The sequence below is a fragment of the Leopardus geoffroyi genome, chromosome D4, assembly GCF_018350155.1.
Source record: "Leopardus geoffroyi isolate Oge1 chromosome D4, O.geoffroyi_Oge1_pat1.0, whole genome shotgun sequence".
NCBI lineage: Eukaryota > Metazoa > Chordata > Mammalia > Carnivora > Felidae > Leopardus > Leopardus geoffroyi.
The window spans coordinates 45,584,985-45,607,855 of NC_059342.1; the positions used below are offsets into that span (position 1 = coordinate 45,584,985).

Below are 22,871 nucleotides of genomic sequence, written 5' to 3' on the forward strand. Positions count from 1 at the left end.
TTTTTCCTGAATGTTGTAATTAACATGATGGTGAATCTAACGGTTATTGAGGACTTCCAGAAATGACATTATTATAATTTGAATAGCTCTTATGCACTGTTTTATGTCACTTTTCATTTATATGAGTAGATAGAGGTAGCCTTGTCTTCCTCCCACAGATGACGTATACTTGTGGGATATGCTATGGCCTTCTTAATGCCTGTGACTGTGGGTGGGTGGATGTGTATGAACAGGTGGAGGAACTTTGTTTTGAATGTCCCAAATGTCCCAAATGCTCTGCTCTTCATGTTCCGACGTGTATTTTGCTTCTCGTAATTGTCAATATTTCCCGAAAACTAGGTTTAGTAAACCAAGGAACTTTTCATTTTGTGGAAAACTAACTATGAACTACTGATTTAACCTGTGATGAATTCATTTGGAGATTATTGTATTGTCTTCTTTTTGAAAACTTTTTTTTTTTTTAATTGACTCTTCTTACAGTGAAACTCTCCCATGATACTTTTGGAAGACTCGCAGATACGTGAGTCTGATTTGAGTTTGACTTGACATCCGGGAGGAGTTCTGTGTCATCATCGTCCTGTTTAGATCTTTCTAAACCTGAAGTGACCCTCTCTCTCCGCTCCTTTGAACAGGGGATAACCAGGGGTCATTCCAGACCTCATAGGGCTTCTCCAAGCTCAAGTGACTGTCCTCTTCTGCTCTGATTTGATTTTTTTTTTAAACGTTTATTTATTTTTGAGACAGAGAAAGACAGAGCATGAACAGGGGAGGGTCAGAGAGAGAGAGAGAGAGACACAGAATCTGAAACAGGCTCCAGGCTCCGAGCTGTCAGCACAGAGCCCGATGCGGGGCTCGAACTCACAGACCATGAGATCATGACCTGAGCCGAAGTCAGACGCTTAACCGACTGAGCCATCCAGGCGCCCCACTTCTGCTCTGATTTAAACTACACGTTCTCATCCTGAGATGAACTTGATTCCTGTTGATGAGGAAGCTGAAGGTGAATGACAGTTTTCTTCCCTGAAATTTGCTGCCTGCCTTGTCATCCTTTGGCATTTCTAACTCTGACATGACACTCTCACCTAAATTGGATGATGGTGGTTTGTCCCTGGATGAGAATGGCAGTCTTGCTTCATTATTTCCTCCATCTTTGGACACAGGCAAATTCTCCCAATCTTGCTGCTGCCACCCGACCATATTTCTGCCTCTGCATTAGGTAATGAGCTCTTTTTTCATTTTTATTTCAGAGAAACCTTATCTGGACTTCTTGGTAGCACTACTCTGAATGAAATCAATCTTTCGTTCTCTCTCTCCCTCTCCCTCTTTCTCGCCCTTTCTCTCCTTCCTTCCTTCCTGCCTTCCTCCCTCCCTCCCTCCCTCTTCCTTCCTTCCTTCCTTCCTTCCTTCCTTCCTTCCTTCCTTCCTTCCTTCCTTCCTCTCTTCCTTTCTCATTGATCATCATTTGATTCTTTTTCCTCTAGATATTAATCTTGCTTTTCTTCTGCCTTCTATGGATTTTCCCCCCACCAGATGCCCGGAAATAGGTGGGCTATACCCCATCGTTTGAACTACAAGTAATATATTTGCCTTTTTCTTTCAGTTCCTTCTTAAAAACATATTTCGTATGAAGAATATGGAGTAGCAGTAACATTCATGCAATATGAAACAATTAGATAGAAATTTGGAATAATCATTGGGAGAAGTGGTATCTGTGCTTATTACGCATTCCCCTTAGAAAACACTGTGAAAAGTATGGTTTGCTGTATTTTAGAGACTCCATAATTGCCATGTGATGTGAGTTGTTATGGTAACTGGGTTTCCCCCCCTCCTATTAAATAACAGAGTAAGTAAATGGTTGCTTGAGATGTGACTGAATTGTCAGCTTTCAAGCTAATGTTATACTGATGGGGGGGGGGGAGCGGGGAGAGAGAGATAGCCTGTGGAAGAGAGAGAGGACGAAGGAGGGAAGGGGGGGAGTCAGACTTTGAAATGTCCAGAAAGCACCCACAAAGAAACGAGTGTCATTTTACTTTAAAAATGTGTCCTCTACAAGCCCTCCCTTCTTGTCCTCCAGTCACCATTTGTCAGGAGACGGGAATAACAAAATTATTTTTGTGCAAACAAGATTACTATTGACAGAAAATTGAAGGCTATTATATCTCATATATAAACAATGGGACATTGAGTGGCTTTTGGGGTCTCGAACACTAAGTACAAATGGTTTTTCTTCTGGCAATGTGGGAGGAGGGTGGGCACATCACAGACTAAATGTAGTGGCTCAGTGTTGGCATGTCTTTGTAGCAACTGAAGTTAAATACTTTTATTCTTTTGATAATAATATATACACGTCTGGGGAACATGGAAAGGCCTTACTTTGTGAAATTAAGGATTTAAAATCAATAGCAAGCACCTAGTTTATCGGTAAATTTGTGCATGTTACCCTACCTTATTTCCTTCTACTTTGGCCATCTGACAACCTCACCAACATCTGTCTTCCCTGATTTATAGTATTTAATGAAAGTCTGTTAAAATGGATGTTTTCTTGGGGCGCCTGGGTGGATTCAGTTGGTTAAGCATCTGCCTCTTGGTTTTGGCTCGGGTCGTGGCCTCATGCTTCATGAGTTCGAGTCCCACATTGGGCTTTGCACTGAGCTGACAGTGTGGAGCCTGCTTGGGATTCTCTGTCTCCCTCTCTCTCTCTGCTCCTAATACCCGCTTTAAAATTTTGCTTTGTCACTCACTGTGTTTTCAGCTGGAATTAAACCTTTCCTGGCCAGAACATTTTGGACATGCTTTTAGAACTGTGTCCTCAACAACTTGTGTTTGAATTTAGCTGTGTCTGCTAAAAAAAGTGTTCTAACACCGTGTTTCCAGAGGGATTGAAAGTTGAACTTCATGATTTTCTGTGATGACTTGTTTATGGTCATACAGTTTTCTCATGACAGAATTTTGTCTTAAAGCCAATACTGTGCATTAAATCCGATTAAACTCAGCAGGTACTTACTTGAACACAAGACACTCTTATGGGTCCGTGGGAGGGATTCCGAGAGGAACAGGACGTGATCTCTGCCCTTAGGATTGTTTGAGGGTAAGGTGCATACAGAAATAATCTAACATGGAATCGGTCGAATGTTATAGGAGAGGTTGGTAGCATCCTGGAAGCATAGAGATGGAAGAAATTATTTCAGGGAGTAGAGACAAGAGAAGGACAGGGCATCCCAGGCCCTAGAAGTAGTCCTGTAGAGTATAGGACTGACTTGGGAATTGGTTTATAACCCAATTCAGCCAGGATGCAGGTTAAATGAAAGAGAAGACCAGGAAATCATCTGGGGAAATTGGTTGGGGATCTTGGCCAGCAGAGTTCTTACATGAGAACAAATTATTTCTTCAAGTAAATGGTGGGCTTTTGATTCTAAAAGGCTTTGAACCTAGTACAGAAGAGTTGGGACCGTATTCTTTAATGAACCATCAAAGGTTTGGGAAAAGAAGTTCCGAGTTAATGTAAGAGTAGCAGCACCGTTTAGGATGTATTAGAAGGAAGAAAGATTTTCGGCTGTTGGGAAATCAGTTAGGGGCCTCAGTACTCTGGGCAGGAATTAGGAAAAAGGCAGTGAAGCAGAAGGTATGGGAAAAATAGAAGAAACGTTTCAGTGGTGGAGTTGACGGTTGAGTTGGGGGCAAGAAGTCCGGGATAAGTCAGAAGTTCCCAACCTGGGTGACTGGGTGACTGGGATATTGGCGGGTGGTATTGATAGAAACACGAACGGTAAGAGCAAGAGTGGATTTGCAATGCTGATGGCAAGTGTACAGAGTGTCATAGATGGTGGGAGGAGAGGGTTTGAGAAGTACTACAGTCTGAAAGTAGCGGCTTTCAAACTATGTATCTTTAATCTTGCGTGTGTGTTGAGGCATAATATACATACGGTAGATTTCTCGCCTCTTAGCACACAGTCGTATGGATTTTTACAAGTGCACACGTTCATGGAACCGGCACCACAGTCAAAAGAAGAGCAGTTCTGTCACCCTAGAAATTCCCCCATGCTCCTTGGTAGTCAGTCCCTTTCCTCCCCACCTTCTCCTGACAACCACTGATCTATTTTATGTCCTTCTAGTTAAAGCTGTGTTTTCAGGCATCTCAGGGACCTTTACCAGTCGCATCTAATGAGCAAGAGGGCTGAACACCAAGCCCCCCAGCCTTCCTCCTCACTTCACTGAGACAAGTCTTACCTATTTTCTGTTTTATGTCTTGGCATTTTACTGAGCATTTGGGGTGAGTGGAAGAATTATATAGGTAAATATTCGAAACCTAGTATCCTGCAGGTTGCGGACGCACCTCTGAGCCATGGTTCTCTCGTACCCGGATGGTTGCAGTAGCCTGCGAGGATGTGTCTCTGCTCTGACCTTTGCCCCCTACAGTCTGTTCTCATCGTAGCAGTCACCATGATCTTCTACACTATTCACTGTGTCATGTCATTCTTCCCAAAACCTTGTAATGGCTCCCCCTTTCCTAAGAATACTAACACAAGTCCTGGAACGTGACCTCGAAGTCACTTCCCTGCATTCCCTGAGTGCCCTGTTAATTTGCCGACCTTCTCTCTCTCTCACTCTGTCTGTGATGGTTGGTTGGTTGGTTGGTTACGCTGGCCTTCTATGTGTTCCTCAGACAGGTTAGCCATGGGCTTGCTGTAGGACTTTTGCCTTACCTTGTGTGTTTGTGTGTTTTCAATCGAGGTAAAATTCACATAACGTAAAACTAACACCTTCAAAGCTTAACGCAGTGGTATTTAGTGTAGTCACAGTGTGCAAACCATCACCTCTAGCTAGTTCCAGAACATTTTCATCCCCCTCCAGTGAGACCCTGTGTGCATCAAACTCTCACTTCCCATTTCTCCCTCCCTTCTCCCCTTCCCCTCTCTCTTCCCCTCCCCTGACAACCACTAATTTGCCTTCTGTCTGTAGGGATTACCTACTCTGGATATATCATATAAATAGAATCATATAGCATGCGACCTTTGTGTCTGGCTTCTTTCTCTTTCACGTGAATGTTTTCACAGTTCATCTACGTTCTAGCGTGCATCTGTATGCCATTCCTTTTTATGGCTGAATATTCCATTGTAGATATATTTCATTCATTCATTCATTCATTCATTCATTCATTGAACGTGTGGGTTCTTTCCACCTTTTGGCTAATTGTGAAAGTGCTGTTATGCACATTCGTGTGCAGTGTTTGAATACATGGGTTTCGATTCTTTTGGGTATATACGTAGGATTGGAATTGCTGGGTCAAAGGGTAATTCTATGTTTGACTTTTTGGAGGAATGACCTGTTTTCCATAATGACTGAACTGTTTTACGTTCCCATCAGCACTTACCTGGGTTTTTCCTTTTTTTTTTTTTTTTTTTTTTTTTTTTTTTTTTTTTAAGAGAGAGAAAGAGCATGAGAGAGAGAGAGAGTGAGAGAGTCATAAGCAGGGTCCATGCTTAGCACAGAGTCTGACGCGGGGCTCGATCCCATGACCCTGGGATCATGACTCAAGCCAAAATGGAGTCAAATGCTGAGCCCACCGAGTAGGCGCCGCCTTATCTGGGTGTTTGTATCTTCATTGCATTCAGGTCTTCATTCAGGCTTCACTTTCTCAGCGAGGTCTACCCTGACAACCCGATTTATATTTAGTTCTGTAATGTGCTCCCGTCCCTGCCCTCACCCCAGTGTCCTCCCCCGTCCCCTGCTTGTGTCTGTTTCTCTAACGTGGTCTCTTTTTAGGCACAAGCGTAACGTTTCATTATACTTACTACCTCTCCCACCTAGAAACTCTTAGTCATCCCCAGATCATAGAACCTGCTCGTGTCAACAGTCCATCGGACACCTGTCATTGCACGGGTATACGTAAAGCAAAAGTAAATTTCACATCCATTGCAACTTGGCGCACGGCGGTTGAGCGCCCTGCTCTACCATCCGCCGCATGATGAGGTCTCAAGTTCATGATCTGCGGTTAATTTTGTCGATTGGATTTCCTTCAGAGACTTCTCAAAGTGTAGCAAATTAGACATACTTTTCATCCTTTAGAAATGCTAATTGTATTTTTCAGCCGAGCATCAATAACCTACCTGGGTGGCTATACATTGAATTAGAGTAGCCTCCTAACATGTGTTTTTGTTAAAAATGGTCAAGGAAGTCTCTTTTGCGTGTGACACGACCGGCGTGTAAGAGCACGACTCACTTTAAACTGTTTCCCTAAGTTTCTCTTGAGTAAGGGAAAGAGCAAGAGAGTGCTTTTTTTTTTTTTTTTTTTTTTTAACATTTATTTATTTTTGGGACAGAGAGAGACAGAGCATGAACGGGGGAGGGGCAGAGAGAGAGGGAGACACAGAATCGGAAGCAGGCTCCAGGCTCTGAGCCATCAGCCCAGAGCCCGACGCGGGGCTCGAACTCACAGACCGCGAGATCGTGACCTGGCTGAAGTCGGACGCTTAACCGACTGTGCCACCCAGGCGCCCCAAGAGAGTGCATTTTTAAGGGGATTTATTCACGGCTGACTCCAGAGAACCCCGAGACTACGTATAATCTCATAAAACATGAGTAGTTCAGGCTGGGGTGTGGGCTCACGCTTTCTGCTGTGTCCCCGCGCCCACCTTCAGATGTGGTTGGAGTGGCAGCTGGAGTACTGGCTTTCACCTTCAGTTTCTAACCTCCTTTTAAACAGGTTTCCGGGCATGAATGCTTTTGCCCTTAGAAGCTCAACGTTTGATTTGCTCATTTTCCTTCACATTTTTTCCCATAATACTTTCCTTTTTTAACTCAGGTTTGAGAAGCAATTGCGACCATTGTCCTTCCAGAAACATCCAGTGCTCTTTTTGGCAATTTGCTGAGACCGTGGATATTCTCAGTAGTGCAGTGATGCCCATGGATCCTTTGGCAGGAAAATACTGAACTATTTTGAGGCTCTGAGAGAAGAGAAAAAAGTTTTGGTTGCGGTGTTTGAGCGTTCTCTCTGTTAAATCCAGGTCTCAAAATAGGACTGGATAGTTAATGTACTTGATGAAACGGAAATGGAATCGATAGGAAAATTCCCCACATTTTGGAAACAAGAGAGCAGGGCCAAGGACTGATTAATGCCTCTCTAGCTGGAAATGCGGCCTAGGTTGTAGTCTCCTTCCTGGATAACAAGAGAGGGAGCGAGAATCCCTGGGCCTGCCCCTTCAAGGATTTTTGTTGACATAGTGACCCGGCTCCCCCTACCCTACTCGATGCAGTGAGTACTTAATCAGAAAAAGAAGAAACCTGTCTTTATCATTTTTTCTAAAGTTCATTTCATGTTGTATCTTTTTCATACTGTCCGAATATCAAAAAGAATTTTTTTTAAACCGTGGGGGAATGAGAAGTGACAGCAGACAGAGTTAATGTTCTTTGTTCTTCTCATTCTCGTGGGTTCCTCATACTTTGGCCTTATAACCTGACTGTGCCCATTTTTGACTCTCCCGCTAGAAAGATCTCTGCAGACAGAGATCGGTTGATAATCCTAGCCTTGGGGCACCTGGGTGGCTCCGTCGGTTACGCGTCCGACCTCCGCTCAGGTCATGATAGATGTCGTGGTCTGTGAGTTTGAGCCCTGCGTCCGGCTCTTTGCTGACAGCTCAGAGACTAGAGCCTGCTTCAGATGCTGCCTCTCTCTCTCTCTCTCTCTCTCTCTCTCTCTCTATCTCTCTCTCTCTGCCCCTCCCCCACTCATGCCCTGTCTCAAAAATGAATAAACATTTAAAAAAAATTAAAAAAAAAAAAAGATAATCCTCAGAGCCCTTTCGTAGTAGCTTGTGTATAGTAGGCCCTCACTAAGACTGGGATTACAGAAAATACCAGAGGCCCTGGGGATGAGCTGTATTCAGAGAGGCTCTTCGCTTCCCTATCACAAAGCCCTTGAGAAAATTAATTCCTCTAATACAGCAAAATCTCCTTCACACACTCCCAGTTATCATGATTCTGGGGCAATTCCGTGGACACTTGCCTGCCTGGTTGTTTGTCGTCGTCGTCTTTGGTCTGTGGGACCCACGCTGACGTTTCAGGTGTTTGGGTTTGGATGAGATGAGCTACAGGAAATGTGAAACGCGACGCACGCTGACGGTGGTTCTTGAGCGATCTTCCTTTAACAGAAGCAGGCCTTGGGAAGATTTGTTGAAAGATAGCCTTGTACTAATGGGGAGAAACAGAAATAACTATGAAAACCCGCTGTTTTGTCTGGGCCTCTCTTCAGAAACAAGGCTTCGGTGTTGGCACATACCCTCTTTCTCTTGTTCACCCACCCTGATGAAAGGGCGCCGGTCTAGCGGTGTGCCCGTTTGCCCCGTGCACTTGTCCGTTTGCACCTCTTGCTGTCGTGGTTTCTACGCATGATGTTTCCGTCGCCCCTTTCAGGTCATTACTTCCGAAACTGTCCTATTGGAAATCCGGGATGTGAGCAATATTTATTTTCATTGAAAATGGTCGGTGGGGGGGGATTGGCTAGACGATACCTGGTTTCCTGACACTGACAAGAGGCTTCGCAGGGTTTCCCCCTAACTTTCAGGGACACGTTTGTATTACGCATGCGTCCTGACTTGTTACTGTTGTAGAATTCTCCTTGCTTTAATTTAAAAAATTCCAGGCTTCTTTTATTTTGGCTTTACAGGGCTCGAAACCCTTCTCCTTTGAAAGCAGCCAAAGGATCTTATTTGTGGTTCTGATCCTAGACTCATTCGGGTTTGTTTTTAGGATCTAAATCATTTAAATAAGGGGAAGGGAAGAATTTCATTCTGCTTTCATACCGCGTAGTCTAACTTACGTGGCGGTGTGTTTTTCCCCCGCAGGTTCACATCCAGCTTTCTGAGTGGCACCGTGCGATTTTTCTGCCACAGGCCTGGCTTGCGTATATGAGTCGAGCCTACCATGCCATTTTACAGGTAAGGGGACCGTAGGATCCTTTGCCATAGCGAGTGTCTCCTTTGTACCTCACATTTCGCTGCCAACACGTATTTAATATAAAAACCCTTAGGACAACACAGTGCTTATAAAAATAAGTGCTCGTAAAAGAATGTGAGTTATGTACATAATGGCACTTAGTTTTTTCAAATGTTGACTTTGAGAGAGGGAGACGGAAAGCAAGTGGGGGAGAGGGAGAGAGAGAGAATCCCAAGCAGACCCCACACTCAGCACGGAGCCCGGTGGGGGCTCCATCTCACGAACCGTGAGCTCATGGCCCGAGCCGAAGTCCAGAGTCACACACACTTCACCGACTGAGCCCCTCGGGCCCCCAGCTGCACGTCAGGCTTAAATATTGATGTCTTCCCCCTGTGGCCTGTCCGGAGCTCCCTCTCGGGTGCTCCCCTTCTCCATCCTGCTGCTTTCGGAGATCTCCGAGATGGCCCAGGTGACCCCCGTGGCTGTCCCATAGCACCTTGACGTAAGCGTGTCCCAGACGGAGTTCATCGGCTCCCTTGTTCCTGTGCCTCCTCGGGCTGGCCTCGTTTACAACTCCAGCCTTATCTCTTAACCCTTCCCCTGAATTTTGAGTTTCAGCCTTGCTAAACCCCTTTGTTTCCCAAACCCAGCACGTCTACCCTAACCTCTTGACTTTTACACACTGTTCCTTCTGTAACAGGAACTGCCATTCCTTCAATGCCCACCTGATTTCGACTTATTCTTTAGATCATTTTATCCGAGATGGCATCTGTGAGGCCCACCCCTCCAAAACTGGATTACATGCCCCTCCACTGTGCTATCTTAGACCCCCCTGCCCCTTTTAAAGATTTTGTTTATTTCGGGGCGCCTGGGTGGCTCAGTCACCCGCTTTATTTATTTATTAAAAATAAATAAATTTTATTTTTAAAAAAAAATTTTTTTAATGTTTATTTTTGATAGAGAGAGAGAGACAGAGCTTGAGCGGGGGAGGGGCAGAGAGAGAGAGGGAGACACAGAATCCGAAGCAGGCTCCAAGCTCTGAGCTGTCAGCACAGAGCCCAACGCGGGGCCCGAACTCACAGACCGCGAGATCGTGACCTGAGCTGAAGTCGGAAGCTCAACCGACTGAGCCACCCAGGCGCCCCCCCAAAAATTATTTTTTAAAGATGGAGGGGGGAAGAGTGGGAAGGAGATGGGGAAGGAATGATTAAGCATTTTAGCATGGGTGTTCTCAAATTGAAAATTTGCTGCAACATATTTTATTGAGTCTAAGATGTATAAAACAGTGATGCATCTTCAGAGGTTCTGATTCATCAGAACTGAGTAGGGGACCAGGAACCTGAACAAGCTGTTGGGTAATTTCAACATAGTTACTCTGTCAGCTACACTCTGAGCAGCAGTGTTTTAGATGGTTCCCCAAACTACACCGGAGTCCACATTTTATTATTATTATTTTTTTAACGTTTATTTATTTTTGAGACAGAGAGAGCGCATGAACAGGGGAGGGGCGGAGAGAGAGGAAGACACAGAATCGGAAGCAGGCTCCAGGCTCTGAGCCATCAGCCCAGAGCCCGACGCGGGGCTCGAACTCACGGACCGCGAGATCGTGACCTGAGCTGAAGTCGGACACTTAACCGACTGAGCCACCCAGGCGCCCCTGGAGTCCACGTTTTAAAGATGTTCTTTTAGAACCACTATCTCCTTCGGCTCGGCTTCCACGCCTCTTTTGTCCTGGGTGGTATCTGGGCACTCAGTTTTGAGTAGGTGTGTGAGTGAAGGATTGTGTGTTACTCATACACACCCTGAAACCAGTTATAGTTTTTATTCAAGAAGAGTGAGAGTGCAGGCCAGAGTAGGCACTTTTTCTCCCATCGCCTTTTCTCTACGCAATTTTGCAGTGTTTTCCTTCAGTAAACATTTGTGGTGCACCTTTGGCCAGGCCCTGTGCGGGGTGCGTGGGGTACCAAGGAGAATAAAGCGTTCCTTCCTATCAGTGAGCTCCCAGGCCAGTGTGGGAGATTGACATGTCCATCAGCAATGTTGGTACAACATCTCTGAGGCTTTAACAGAGGATGTGCAAAGTCCTACGGGCGCCCAGAGAAAGAAGGCAAGAATAACTCCTCGTCCCGCAGAATGAACTGAGAATTTTATTTAGCTCTCGGCATAAGGAAGGCTAAATCGAACAGGATTATGGTATAACTCATGCAGATGACTTACAGTTGATTTAAAAAAAGAAAACGGTTTTTTCTTATAATAAGAGCTACCATTTATTGAGTCACTAGTGTGTGTCCAACACTTAACATATTATTTCAATGAATCTTTACAGAAACCCTTTGAAGTGGGTGTTGTTAACCCCATGTATGATGGGATTACAGGTGAAAAAGCAGGGTTAGCCGGGAAAGCAAGGCAGTGGTACAAACCCCAATAGGCAGAAACCACTGGGCCCCTGAGAAGGAACTGAAACTTAACACGAGGATTTATCTGTGACCCCCGAGCCTCAGCCTTTTCCACTGCAGCATGCGCTTTCCCTGGCACTGTCATTAGTTGCAACAACAAATAATGCAAATCAGTGTAATATTTTAAAGGATAGGGCTATGCATGAAAAGCCAGCTGAGTATTTTTAGGGATGCACGTCAGTTATCCTGCCTGTCTCCTGTGGTGGGTGATAGCGTGCCCCTCTGCTTATTTATCATTTAAAATCCTTCTACTTTAGGGGTGCCTGGGCGGCTCAGTCGGTTAAGTGTCCGACTTCAGCTCAGGTCATGATCTCGCAGTTTATGAGTTCGAGCCCCGCGTCGGGCTCTGTGCTGACAGCCTGGAGCCTGGAGCCTGCTTCGGATTCTGTGTCTCCTCTCTCTGCCCCTCCCCTGCTCATGCTCTGTCTCTCTCTATCTCTGTCTCTGTCTCTCAATAATAAATAAACGTTAAAACAGTTTTTTTTTTTTTTAATTAAAAAAAAAAAAAGATCCTTCTACTTTGCATTTCTGGTTAGGTCCAGTTCCACTGAGAACAGGTGACCAAAGAAATGAAACTGAAAGTATAGGCTTTAAGATTTTCAGTATGATTTGAAGGTACAGGGAAGCTTTTTAGGCAACACGCACACGGATGCATATTAAGTGTTGGAGTTTTTTGAAACAGGCCCCCACACTTCAACAGAATCTATGGTATCTTATAATTAGAGCAACCGTGCCAGACTCCCGGTCTATATCAAGAATTTCTGCCCTGGAGGATACTTCTTCTGTACAAGAGTTACAGTTACTTCCATCTGGTGCTCAACATATTTTGTAGCATTAAACCAGAGGATCATTTAGAGGAGGCGCATGTTTTACTCAGTTAAGCCTAAGAGATATGCCGGAAGATACATTCTACCTTATTTCCTGGGGGTTTGATTGTGATGGGGGTAAGTTTGAGATTTGGACACCACAGGTGGCTTCTGCATGGGCATCGGCATCCAGCCTCGTCTAATTTTTTTCCACAAGAACGTCGGATTTTGCATTTTAAGCGTATCAGTATGGTCCACACGACATCACTATGGTCGGGAAACATAGGTAGACACAAGCGATTGACAGTTCAGAGTCCGTTTTGGGAAGGAGGCCTCTATAGCCATCTTTCCCTTGATGCCCTGTGGGACGCTGAGTTGGTTAAGGTCTCCAGCCTTTGTATAAAGGGCTCTCGTGAATATGACCTCAGACTAGAGAGAGGAATTCTAAAGCAGGCCGACTGCAGACTTTTGCGTCCTGAGTTGGTCAGCTGTGAAATAATCGAAAATCAAAACGAGGGTCAGGAATGGTGACCCGGGTAGATTTCTCTCTGACCGTGGGTAAGAGATGTTTGTTTCTAATGTGTAGGTTTGGAGCTAGGTGAAATTACTCACTGAAATCAGCAAGCTCTTGGTTACATAGGCTGAAGATTAAAAAAAAAAAAAAAAAAGCAAGAAGGATCGATAAATAATCGGCATCTACAGGCAATCCCGAAATCTCAATTCAGGTGATCATTTCAGTGTCTTCTCCCCCAGTGAGTGGTTTTGCCCCTTAACCACAGAAGCAGAAGTGACAGAGAGGCTCTCTCACCTCTGCACCTCAGTGACCAACAGGCAGAGACTTAGGGGGCAAAGTGCTTCTGAATAAACAGCCTAACATGGACTGGGTGGAAAGGGTGAGAAGGACCTTCCAGAAGAGGGGGTTGAGAGAAGCTAGAGACTTCGGAATAAGAAGAAATACGAAGTTTACTTAGTTATAGTCGATGGTGTAGTGGGTTATGGCTACGGAGATAGAGAAAAGCAGGTCTTTTCAATAGGCTGTGCAGATACTGCAAAGGTCTTTTGTTTTTTAGTTTATTTCTAAGCAGATTTTAGCCTTTTCCTTTCCTACTGCTTATCTTTTTTGGAAAAGCGCTGTGGCCAGTAAATGTTCCTAGGAGTAAAGAGGCTAATTTAAGAAGCATAACTAGCAGAGACAGGCAATAAATACGATTTTCTATTTTGCCTATCCTCCTGGGAGGCCAATATCAATATTGTGCTAAGTACAAGGACCCTTGAGACTGACAAACAGTCCTTGCCTTCAGTGAGCTCACGCACTGGTGGTAACAGAGTTTATGTATATTCATGAAAGATCATTTCATAAGACGATGATAAAGGGAGGTGGGATTTTTTTGGTTGTTAACAACAAACCTGGTAATGGTAGTTATTCGAAAGAGACACTTTTGCACGTTATTTAACATGCTCTAATGCCACGAGATAGTTGTTAGCTACATTTTACAAATGCGGAAATTGAAGTTTAGAGAGGTGAAGTTACTTGCCCGAATGTATACAGCAAGCAGGTAGACATGGCTTTAGAACAAGGCATTCTGATTCAAGAGCCTACCTCCTTTACTCGTCAAGCTATATTGCTTCCCCCTAGGGTATATATGGATATACACTTTTCTTCTGTGAAACATACCTTAGAACTCTAAAATCAGTAACAAAAAGACAACCAATAGAAAAATGGACCCAATAGGAAATCTAAAAGTCAACGAACGTATGCAAAGGATTTCACATCTCCTTGGTAAACGGTGAAGTGAAGATTAAAACCACAATGAACACCGTTTCACACCTGCCCGAACGGGAACAATTCAAAGCCTGACAATTCCAGTTGTTGGTGAGAATGTGGAGTAGCTACAACTTTTATTTGCTGCTGGTGAGAACGCAAGCTGTACGACCACTTTTGAAAATGGCGTGGGAGCTATCATTCAGTAACACAAAGCACAGGAAGTTCTCGTCCAATGTAGGGCTCATCAATAAACCAGTATTTTCAGTATATTTAAATAGTGTAATTGTTGATAGACTAGAGGGGAAAGAAGCTGATCAAAATGATCCTGAGTGTAAAAGAAAATAGAATAATAACTATCTGAAGGTCTTGGTCTTAAAGGGGTAAGAGTAGCTACATTTTTCTTATGTGTAGAAGCTGAACATACCAATTTTTTATAAGTTCAAGAAATAAAAATGTAACACGCAGATGTTTAAGAATAGCTTTGGTTATAGATTACCTGAATCTTTAAAAAAAAAAATTGTTTGGGGCGCCTGGGTGGCGCAGTCGGTTGAGCATCCAACTTCAGCCAGGTCACGATCTCGCGGTCCGTGAGTTAGAGCCCCGCGTCGGGCTCTGGGCTGATGGCTCAAAGCCTGGAGCCTGTTTCCGATTCTGTGTCTCCCTCTCTCTCTGCCCCTCCCCTGTTCATGCTCTGTCTCTCTCTGTCCCAAAAAAAATAAAAAAAAATAAAATAAACGTGGAAATAAAAAAAAATTGTTTAACATTTTTATTTATTTTTGGGAGACAGAGACAGAGCGCGAACAGGGGAGGGGCAGAGAGAGGAGGGAGACACAGAATCCGAAGCAGCCTCCAGGCTCTGCATGGTCAGCACAGAGCCCGATGCGGGGTTCGAGCCCACGGACTGTGAGATCATGACCTGAGACGAAGTTGGACAGTTAACCAACTGAGCTACCCAGGCGCCCCTATAGATTACCTGACTCTTACGTGTCATGTGATTACCCTCCTTTTCTACCACTCTGTTACAATACTGGTGCTCAGACCCCAGTCTTGGTACGGTGTCAGTTCAAATTATCCGCTGAGGACACAGAACATTATGAGAAAGGGGATTTTTTTTTTTTTTTTTTTAACAGGACCTTTGGAATTCAAATCTGCTTTTAATAGATCTTCCCAAAATGAAGTGCTGTGCACTAAATTTCTCAAACCCACAGCTTCTCCAGGATAAACTTCTTTGGTGAGCGCTGAAATACCAAAGCAGTGATAGAATTCTCTCTCTTCACACATCCTTGTTTATAATCTAACGTTTTATTAGGAACGCCGAAGGCCAACTGAGAAAGGCTACGTGTGTTCTCAGTGTCTTACAAAGAAATTTCAGGGTCGTTTTGGCCGCGGGGTCTGCATGCTGATTGATGCTGTGTGTCCTGCAGGGCAGAATAGGAGAACTGGATTTGCAGTTGAAACATGGGAAGGAAGGACCCGAGGAGGTGCAGTACAAAAAAGGCACAGCCTGGCTCTGGTAAGGGGATGCTCTTCTGCTGGGAATGAGTGCTCGTCGTGTGGCATGAACGATGAGGGAGAACGTGGCCACTTTAAAGGCGTGTGCGGAGAATTGTCACTTACCTACCTGCCCGAAGGGGGAGAGGCCAAAAACCTGATAGGTGGATTTTCCACCCTCTCCCTGGCTGTCACAAGTAGAGTTTTATTCATAAATCTTAATTATTCTTTAAATTGTTTTCTACAGCAGCGTGGAAATGGTTTGCTTTTCCCTTCGCCGCCCCCCCCCCCCCCATAACTGATTATTTTATATGCTTTCAAGTGAAAGATTCTGTTTTCCCCACTCAATCCATTGTCTTCCTAACTCACATTTAGCCAAGGAATACCCCTCTGCTCCCGTGCTCCCCGCCTCTCCTCAAGACATCTTCATTATTAGGAGCAACTTTACCACGTCAGGGCTTTAATTTCTTTGGCAGACATCCCCTGGTGAATTCCCACTGTATTATCTAGAAATGTGTAAGTGCTGGAACATTAAAAGCAATTTAAATTGTTACATGGGTTAGGAAGAAAACCTTGTCAGATTAATGTGGCAGCAGCCTAAATCTAGGTAAAGTGCCCAGAATCTAAATTGCTTTACCTGCAGCCACAGGTTTCTTTAATCTAAAAATCCATTCAAAGCTTGCTTGAATTTAGATTTATTTACTGATAATTGGCATATATAGAAAAGCAGGAGCTCCGTGTGCATGTGTGTATATTTACATAATTCTATTCTAAGTGACATTTTCTAGATTTATTTTAAAAATAGCAACACAGCTTAAAACATTATGACATTGAATTTAAAATTAGAGGTTAAGACTTTGGATTTCACTTCCTCTTTGTGACGATCTTTTGCATGAAGTTTGACTTTCATCTTCTAAAAATGATAATTTGGTGAATGTATAGTCGCATATTGACTATATTCTCCAAAATAGATAGAGACAGAAGGAAGAATGTGATAGATGAATGTCAAGGATAGCTCCAAGATTTTGACCGTGAATAACGAAAAGTATGGACTTCCCCTTTACTAAGATGCAGACGAAGATAGAAAAGCAGGTCTGTGTAGGGGAAGAATCAGGTTTGGAACTTGCTAAGCCTCAGATACATAATTAAACCTCCACTTTGGAGATAATCAGATATGTTGTTGACGATATGAGTCTAGAGTTAGGGGGTGAGATCAGGGCTAGAAATAGAAATTTGGGAATGATCAGCATATCAGCTGCATTTAAAATCCTGATTGCTGGATAAGATCACCTAAGGAATGAGTAGCGATAGAGAAAAGGTCAGAGGGAAGAGCTTCAGAACACTTCAACATTTAGACGTGGGGTAGATGAAGAGGGAACCGACAAAGCACACGAAAAATTAGTGATCGGTGATGGAGGAAGAAAACCAAGAAAGAATGGAATCTTGAACACCGAGGGAATAAAATATTTCAAGAAAGGAGCAATCAGTTGTGTCAGAGGGTGCTGGGAGGCTGCAAAAGGTGGAGACTGAGAACTGGGAGAGACTTGGCCTCCTGAAAGTCGTTGACGGCCATGACAGGGGCTGTTTTGGTGGAGCTGTGGGGACAAAAGCCAGATTGTAGAAGGGTCTAGAGAGAGTGGAAGGAGATGAACTATTAAATAAGTTCTGATGCATGAGAAGGAACGAAATGAGGCAATTGCTGGAGAGCTTTTTCTTCTTTGAAGATGGTAGATATACTTGGCTCTTAAGATTGAGTCATTCTCAGAGAGTGCTGAATAACTAAAATTTTTAAGTATTTCTGGTGACAGTAAGAGTGCCGATATAATTTATATTTGTGGGAATTTTATAGTATTTATAAAAATTTTGAGTTTATGAAACTCTATATAGTGAAATTATCTGTGGTTGCTTCTTCAAAATGTAAATATTGGCGGTCAATGGGTGTTCTTTTCTATATCTCAGGGCTTTTATATTAAACAATTTTTTCTGAATATTTGAATTGAGTATACAATCTTCAGATCCACAAGTGGAATCATTTTCTTTCAACTTTGGAGTGATCTTGTAACCAACATTTAAAATTTCATTTCACATACGTACATAGCAACTGTTCCATTATCTACAACTTGGAAATAGTAAATTGCTGTTTTAGTGAGCTCTTCTGCATAAAAAGAGAGAATATCTTAATCAGTTTGGGCTGCTGTAACTGAAATACATAGACTGGATGGCTGACTTAAACGACAGAAACTTACTTCTCACCCTTCTAGAGGCTGAGAAATCGAGATCAGAGGTCTTGTGCCAGTGAGGGCCTGCTTTCTTGTTTGCGGGCAGTCCCCTTCTCCTTGTGTCTTCACATGTTGGGGAGCAGAGAGAGAAAGCAAGCATTCTGTGTCTCTTCTTACGGGCACTAACCCCATGCATGAGGGGTCCACCCTCAGGACCTCCCAAAGGCCTCACCTAAGAATATAATATAAAGAATGTTAGTAGAGGGGCGCCTGGGTGGCGCAGTCGGTTAAGCGTCCGACTTCAGCCAGGTCACGATCTCGCGGTCCGTGAGTTCGAGCCCCGCGTCAGGCTCTGGGCTGATGGCTCAGAGCCTGGAGCCTGTTTCCGATTCTGTGTCTCCCTCTCTCTCTGCCCCTCCCCCGTTCATGCTCTGTCTCTCTCTGTCCCAAAAATAAATAAACGTTGAAAAAAAAAAAAAAAAAAAAAAAAAAAAAAGAATGTTAGTAGAGCCACCATTCAGTTTAAGAGATGACATCATCACAACACTGTGTGTCTACAGGCACCTTCTTCCCCGCCTCGGATGAGTGACCTAAGGAATAGGCAGAGGAAACTCTTTGAAATAAAGCTCATGTTATAGTGTTTTCACCTTACACTACAATTCCACACATACAGTTTTAGGACCTGGGGTCATTGCCAGAGGGTCTTATTAACTGATGGCTAAGCAAAAAGATTGGGCTCTTATTCTAACATAAACCCTTGCACCTATTTCCAATCTTTACTGCAGGGTCCGAGACATGTTGACTGATGAGATCACCAAGACGGCTGTGAAGTAAGATCCATTCATTCTCTTACCCCAAATTTTCTATGAACATTTTTTTTTTTCCTGGCGGGTGCATACGGTTTCTCCCTTTAGAGTATGTCCTAACGTTAAGGACGTTAAAGGACTCTTCAATTATTTAAAAAAAAAAAAAAAGAAAAGAAAAAAAGAAAAAATCACTTGTCATCCTCTCTCATGTTAAGTTAATTCTTAAGTTAATGTCTTTTTGTGAGAATACGGAGGAATCAATACAAACATGACTTCCACATCAAGAGTCGCTGGGGTCGTGCCCTTGCCGTACACCTAACAAAATGCCCTGTGCTTTGACTTAGATTTAAAGGATTCTCATTTAGTTTGGGGTGGGGAAGGGAGGGGGGGTGTTGTGGTTTGAAAGAGAATTCCTTGCTAATGTGAATTATGTAGGTTCTACAAATAGGTTATTAAATCTCAATTGTGAGCCAGGAAATAAATCACAGTAGTACTTCCTTTCATTCTCTTTGTGTTATGGGGTCCAGGATATCTAAAAATTGAATTTTTAAATGTTTTTATTTATCTTTGAGAGAGAGCGCGCAAGCAAGGGAAGGGCAAAGAGAGAGGGGGACAGAGGATCAGAAGCCGGCTGTGATGCGGGGCTCGAACTCACGAACTGTGAGACCAGGACCTGAGCCTAAGCCAGATGCTCAACTGACTGAACCACCTGGGCTCTCTCCTAAAAACCGGATTTTTAAATGCTAAAAATGAATGTGATGACCCATTAAAAAGGCAGTTTCAATCATATCCTTATGGTTGTTTTAACAAAAATAACGAGTATTACTACCTTGAGGCTTTTTATTTATCTTAAGCCAACTCTCAACAGAAAATTATACCCTAATGAACTTGCTTGAACAATCTCTTCGGGTTCCTTTGCTAACAAGCTGAGTAATTGTTTCTGGCAGTAAGTTACACGTCAGTTATGTCTGCTTCTCCCTTCCACCATCACCTTTAGCTGCTGCCTTTCTTCTTATCCACCAAACAACATAGATAGACCTTTGACCTACAGGATTTCATGTGTCCATATTATCTAGACATAATTCATTTCAATATAGTTTATCCCCATCGTGTTCCAGAACTTTCTGTGGCTAAATAGGTTTTGCCTTAATCACAGTACACGATCACCACTCAGCCTAATGCCTTCTGAATAAAGGGAAATAGAAGTGGTAATCCTCCCCTGCACCCACTTCTGTGGGAGGCACTGGGAAATATCTGTTGACATATCTGTTGACAAAATGAAAACTAAAGTACAGAGAGGCTTCGATAGGGACTCATTTGTGTCTGCTTATCTAGTTTGGTGAATTGCAGACACAGTGGGGGAGCGGAGCGCTCAGCTGCCTGTTGGAGGGGAGGGTGTGCTGGGGCGGGGCGGGGAGGGGGGGGACTGTCTTCAGCCCTTACCTTTCATAGTTTGTTCTATTATGTAATCTACTTATATCCTGGTAAAAACCGTGCTCTGACATTTGCAGGGGGGAGAAAAAGCCATGGAACGCTGAAGAATCTAGCAGCTCTCTATTAAAACAAGCTATCATTTTGCCTCTCTAGTAGCTTGTGCATTTTCCATTCTAAAATTTTATTTCAACGAGATTTTAATCTTCCGATTTGCCAGGCATCGTTTCATGAAATGCCTACGAAGAGTGTCTTCACATTCTCAGAGGCACGGAGTAAAAATAATTCATGTTCTCATAGTGTTACCTTTTCATCAAAAATTTCAAAGTATTTTATAGACCTTATCTTATTAAAGCAATGCTGACAATAGTAGGTATGACAGCAAGTCAGGTTCAAAGGCTGAGAGATTAATGATAGAGCAGGGGGGGAAAAGAATCACTCTGCGTCTCTCTCTTTTTCCCCCTGGCTTCCTCCAACCATGTGAAGACCCCACCACCACCTGCTGCCAGCTTAGCCTTCTTTGGACCATGGCCGCCACAGGCTGGTTTGGGCCATTGTAAGACTTACTTTGTTCTGAGCCGTATAAGTTAAATGCAGGAAGTAAAACACCAGTCACAGGATTAGACTGATTTGCTCACTTAAGAGCAGTTTTAAAGCATCAAGGATAGGGCTAAAGGAGAATCAGAGAACAGATAAAACCTGATGATTGATGTAAGTTCATTTTCATTGTTGTTAATTAAATAGATTTGAACCCGAAGATGAAAATCCCCAAAGGACTGGGTCACTTTACTAATATGTAATGTAATACTTTGTCCCAAAGAAAGCATCCTTGTAGCTCATCCTTCCCTGTGCTTTTTAATTAGGTTAATGGCATCAGTTTGTTCCAAAGGACAGTTTAATTAAAATGCTAGTGGTGTTGCCTAGATAAATACTGTACTGATGCTGACATGTTATTATGCAAATTAGTTACTACTGCCCAACTGGGGCGGGGCGGGGTGGGGGGGGGGATAGTTATTTGATCAACAAGCTGATGAGTATTTGCTGAACTGGTTGTAGATGTTTACCTGGCCAGCTCCTCCACGAATTTGTTTCACGAAATCCGTATTGAGTGTCTCCTTTCCACAAGTTGCTGCGTGCAGCGAGTAGGGAATGCAGAGACGACCAAGAGAAACTGGTCACAGTACGTTTGTGAAATGTACAGCGTGGTCTGAGCATGCATTATGTGGACCGAGAAATACTTTTTTCTATTCAAAGATTAATGTCCGAATACACATTTAGTCCGCAACCGAAGGTCTCATTACTAGTGGCTTTAAATAACATTTTTCTCCATTTTACAAGGACAATACATGTTCAGGAATGTCAAGGCCAGTAAGACTTCTGAAACAAAACCATGTTGGGCACGGTTTTGGAACTAAGGCTAAATAATGCTCTCTCAGAATTTCAGAGTTATGAGTGCTTTTCATGTCATCTTGTCTAATACCCTTGTTTTAAAAAGATTTGATATCCTATTCCTGGGGACCATCCGAGCTTTTCTCTATGGTGATAACCACTGGGGATCGAAGTCTTGACACTGAGAATTTAAAACTTTTTTTTTCTTTTTTTTTCATTTAGGGATTCATGGCCATTTTGTAGCAGGACAGGCTTCAGGATATTTTCAGCTAAAGGAAAGAGATAATGTTAGAAATAAAAGATTTCATTTTTTTTTTTTTAATGTAATGTTATGGCTTGGGCACCCAGGAATACCCAGACCTTGCCTGGCTTTCTGGTGTTTTATTATTAGCTATCTGAGTTCCCAGTAATCCTCACTGCAAAACTCTAGCAAAACCTGGGTTGAAGGCATCTGCTTAGCCTTCAAGTCTTCCTTCTGTTTTCTCCCTCCATCCCATCCCCTCATGTAAATGTTGTGCTCTTATCCACTTACGGCAGGCCTCATAGTGGAAGAAATTAAGGATGAGTGAACCAAATGACCCACTGGGCAGAGCAAGCTTTCACTGAGTTTAACCACCCCAAGGTGGGAGAACGAGAAGACAGGAGGGATTAGATGTGTAGGACGATGGAGGAGCTCAGTCCCATTCTTACCAGACGGAAGCAAAAATGCAAGAACATGTGTGAATACTAACCTTTTAATGCCCACTAGCTCACATGCTTAGTCATGCCTGTGGCCTGGGTCTGGAGGTCCTCAGCTCGCAAGGGGAGTGGGGCCGAAAGTCTTCCTCATCTAACATACCTGTTCCGTTCCTATGCTGGGGTCGTTCTTGGACAGGAGCCATTCTCGGATGGACACACAGATTCACGTTCAAGTCTCAAGTCCAGTTTTGGGAAACATTTTGTCTGTTTGTATGGGAGTCCACAACCAGGCCAGAACTGAACTGTGATGGTACGGGTGCCCTCTTGCCTGAGTTCTGTTATGACACAGGTGGCAAGCCAAGAGTATCGCATCAGTGTCCATTTAAGATTTTATTCTATAGAATCACCTTGGAATTATGGAATAATGCTAAACATTCATTTTCAAATGGTAAGTATATTTTGGAAGGTTCAGGTTTCTTGGGGCACCTGGGTGGCTCAGTCAGTTAAGCTCTTGACTCTGGCTCAGGTCACGATTTCATGGTTTGTGAGATCAAGCCCATTGTCAGGCTCTATGCTGACAGTGTGGAGCCTGTTTGGGCGTGTCTCTCTCTCTCTCTCTCTCTCTCTCAAAATAAATAAACTTAAAAAAATAAAAGGTTCAGGTTTCTTGATACTAACTTTAGAAGTCAAGGGTCGGTCGCCTGAGTGGCTCAGTCAGTTGAGCCTCCGACTCTTGATTTCAGCTCAGGTCATGATCTCACGATTTGTGAGTTTGAGCCTTGCAGCAGGCTCTGTTGCTGATGGCGTGGGGCCTGCTCGGGATTCTCTCTCTCCCCCCTCTTTCTTCTCCTACCCTGCTCACACACTGTCTCTCTCTCTCTCTCTCTCAAAATACATAA

General features: G+C 43.6%; 1 protein-coding gene across 5 annotated transcripts in view; it reads left to right on the forward strand.

Annotated features, from left to right (window-relative positions):
* FOCAD (focadhesin) overlaps positions 1-22,871 on the forward strand; it is a 322,833-nt gene that overhangs the window by 227,966 nt on the left and 71,996 nt on the right. For all 5 annotated transcript variants that reach the window (XM_045468724.1, XM_045468726.1, XM_045468725.1 and 2 more), the window contains 3 exons: positions 8,841-8,933; positions 15,383-15,471; positions 18,454-18,498. In XM_045468724.1, the coding sequence (XP_045324680.1) occupies positions 8,841-8,933; positions 15,383-15,471; positions 18,454-18,498 (227 nt within the window). The remainder of the gene's footprint in view (positions 1-8,840; positions 8,934-15,382; positions 15,472-18,453; positions 18,499-22,871) is intronic.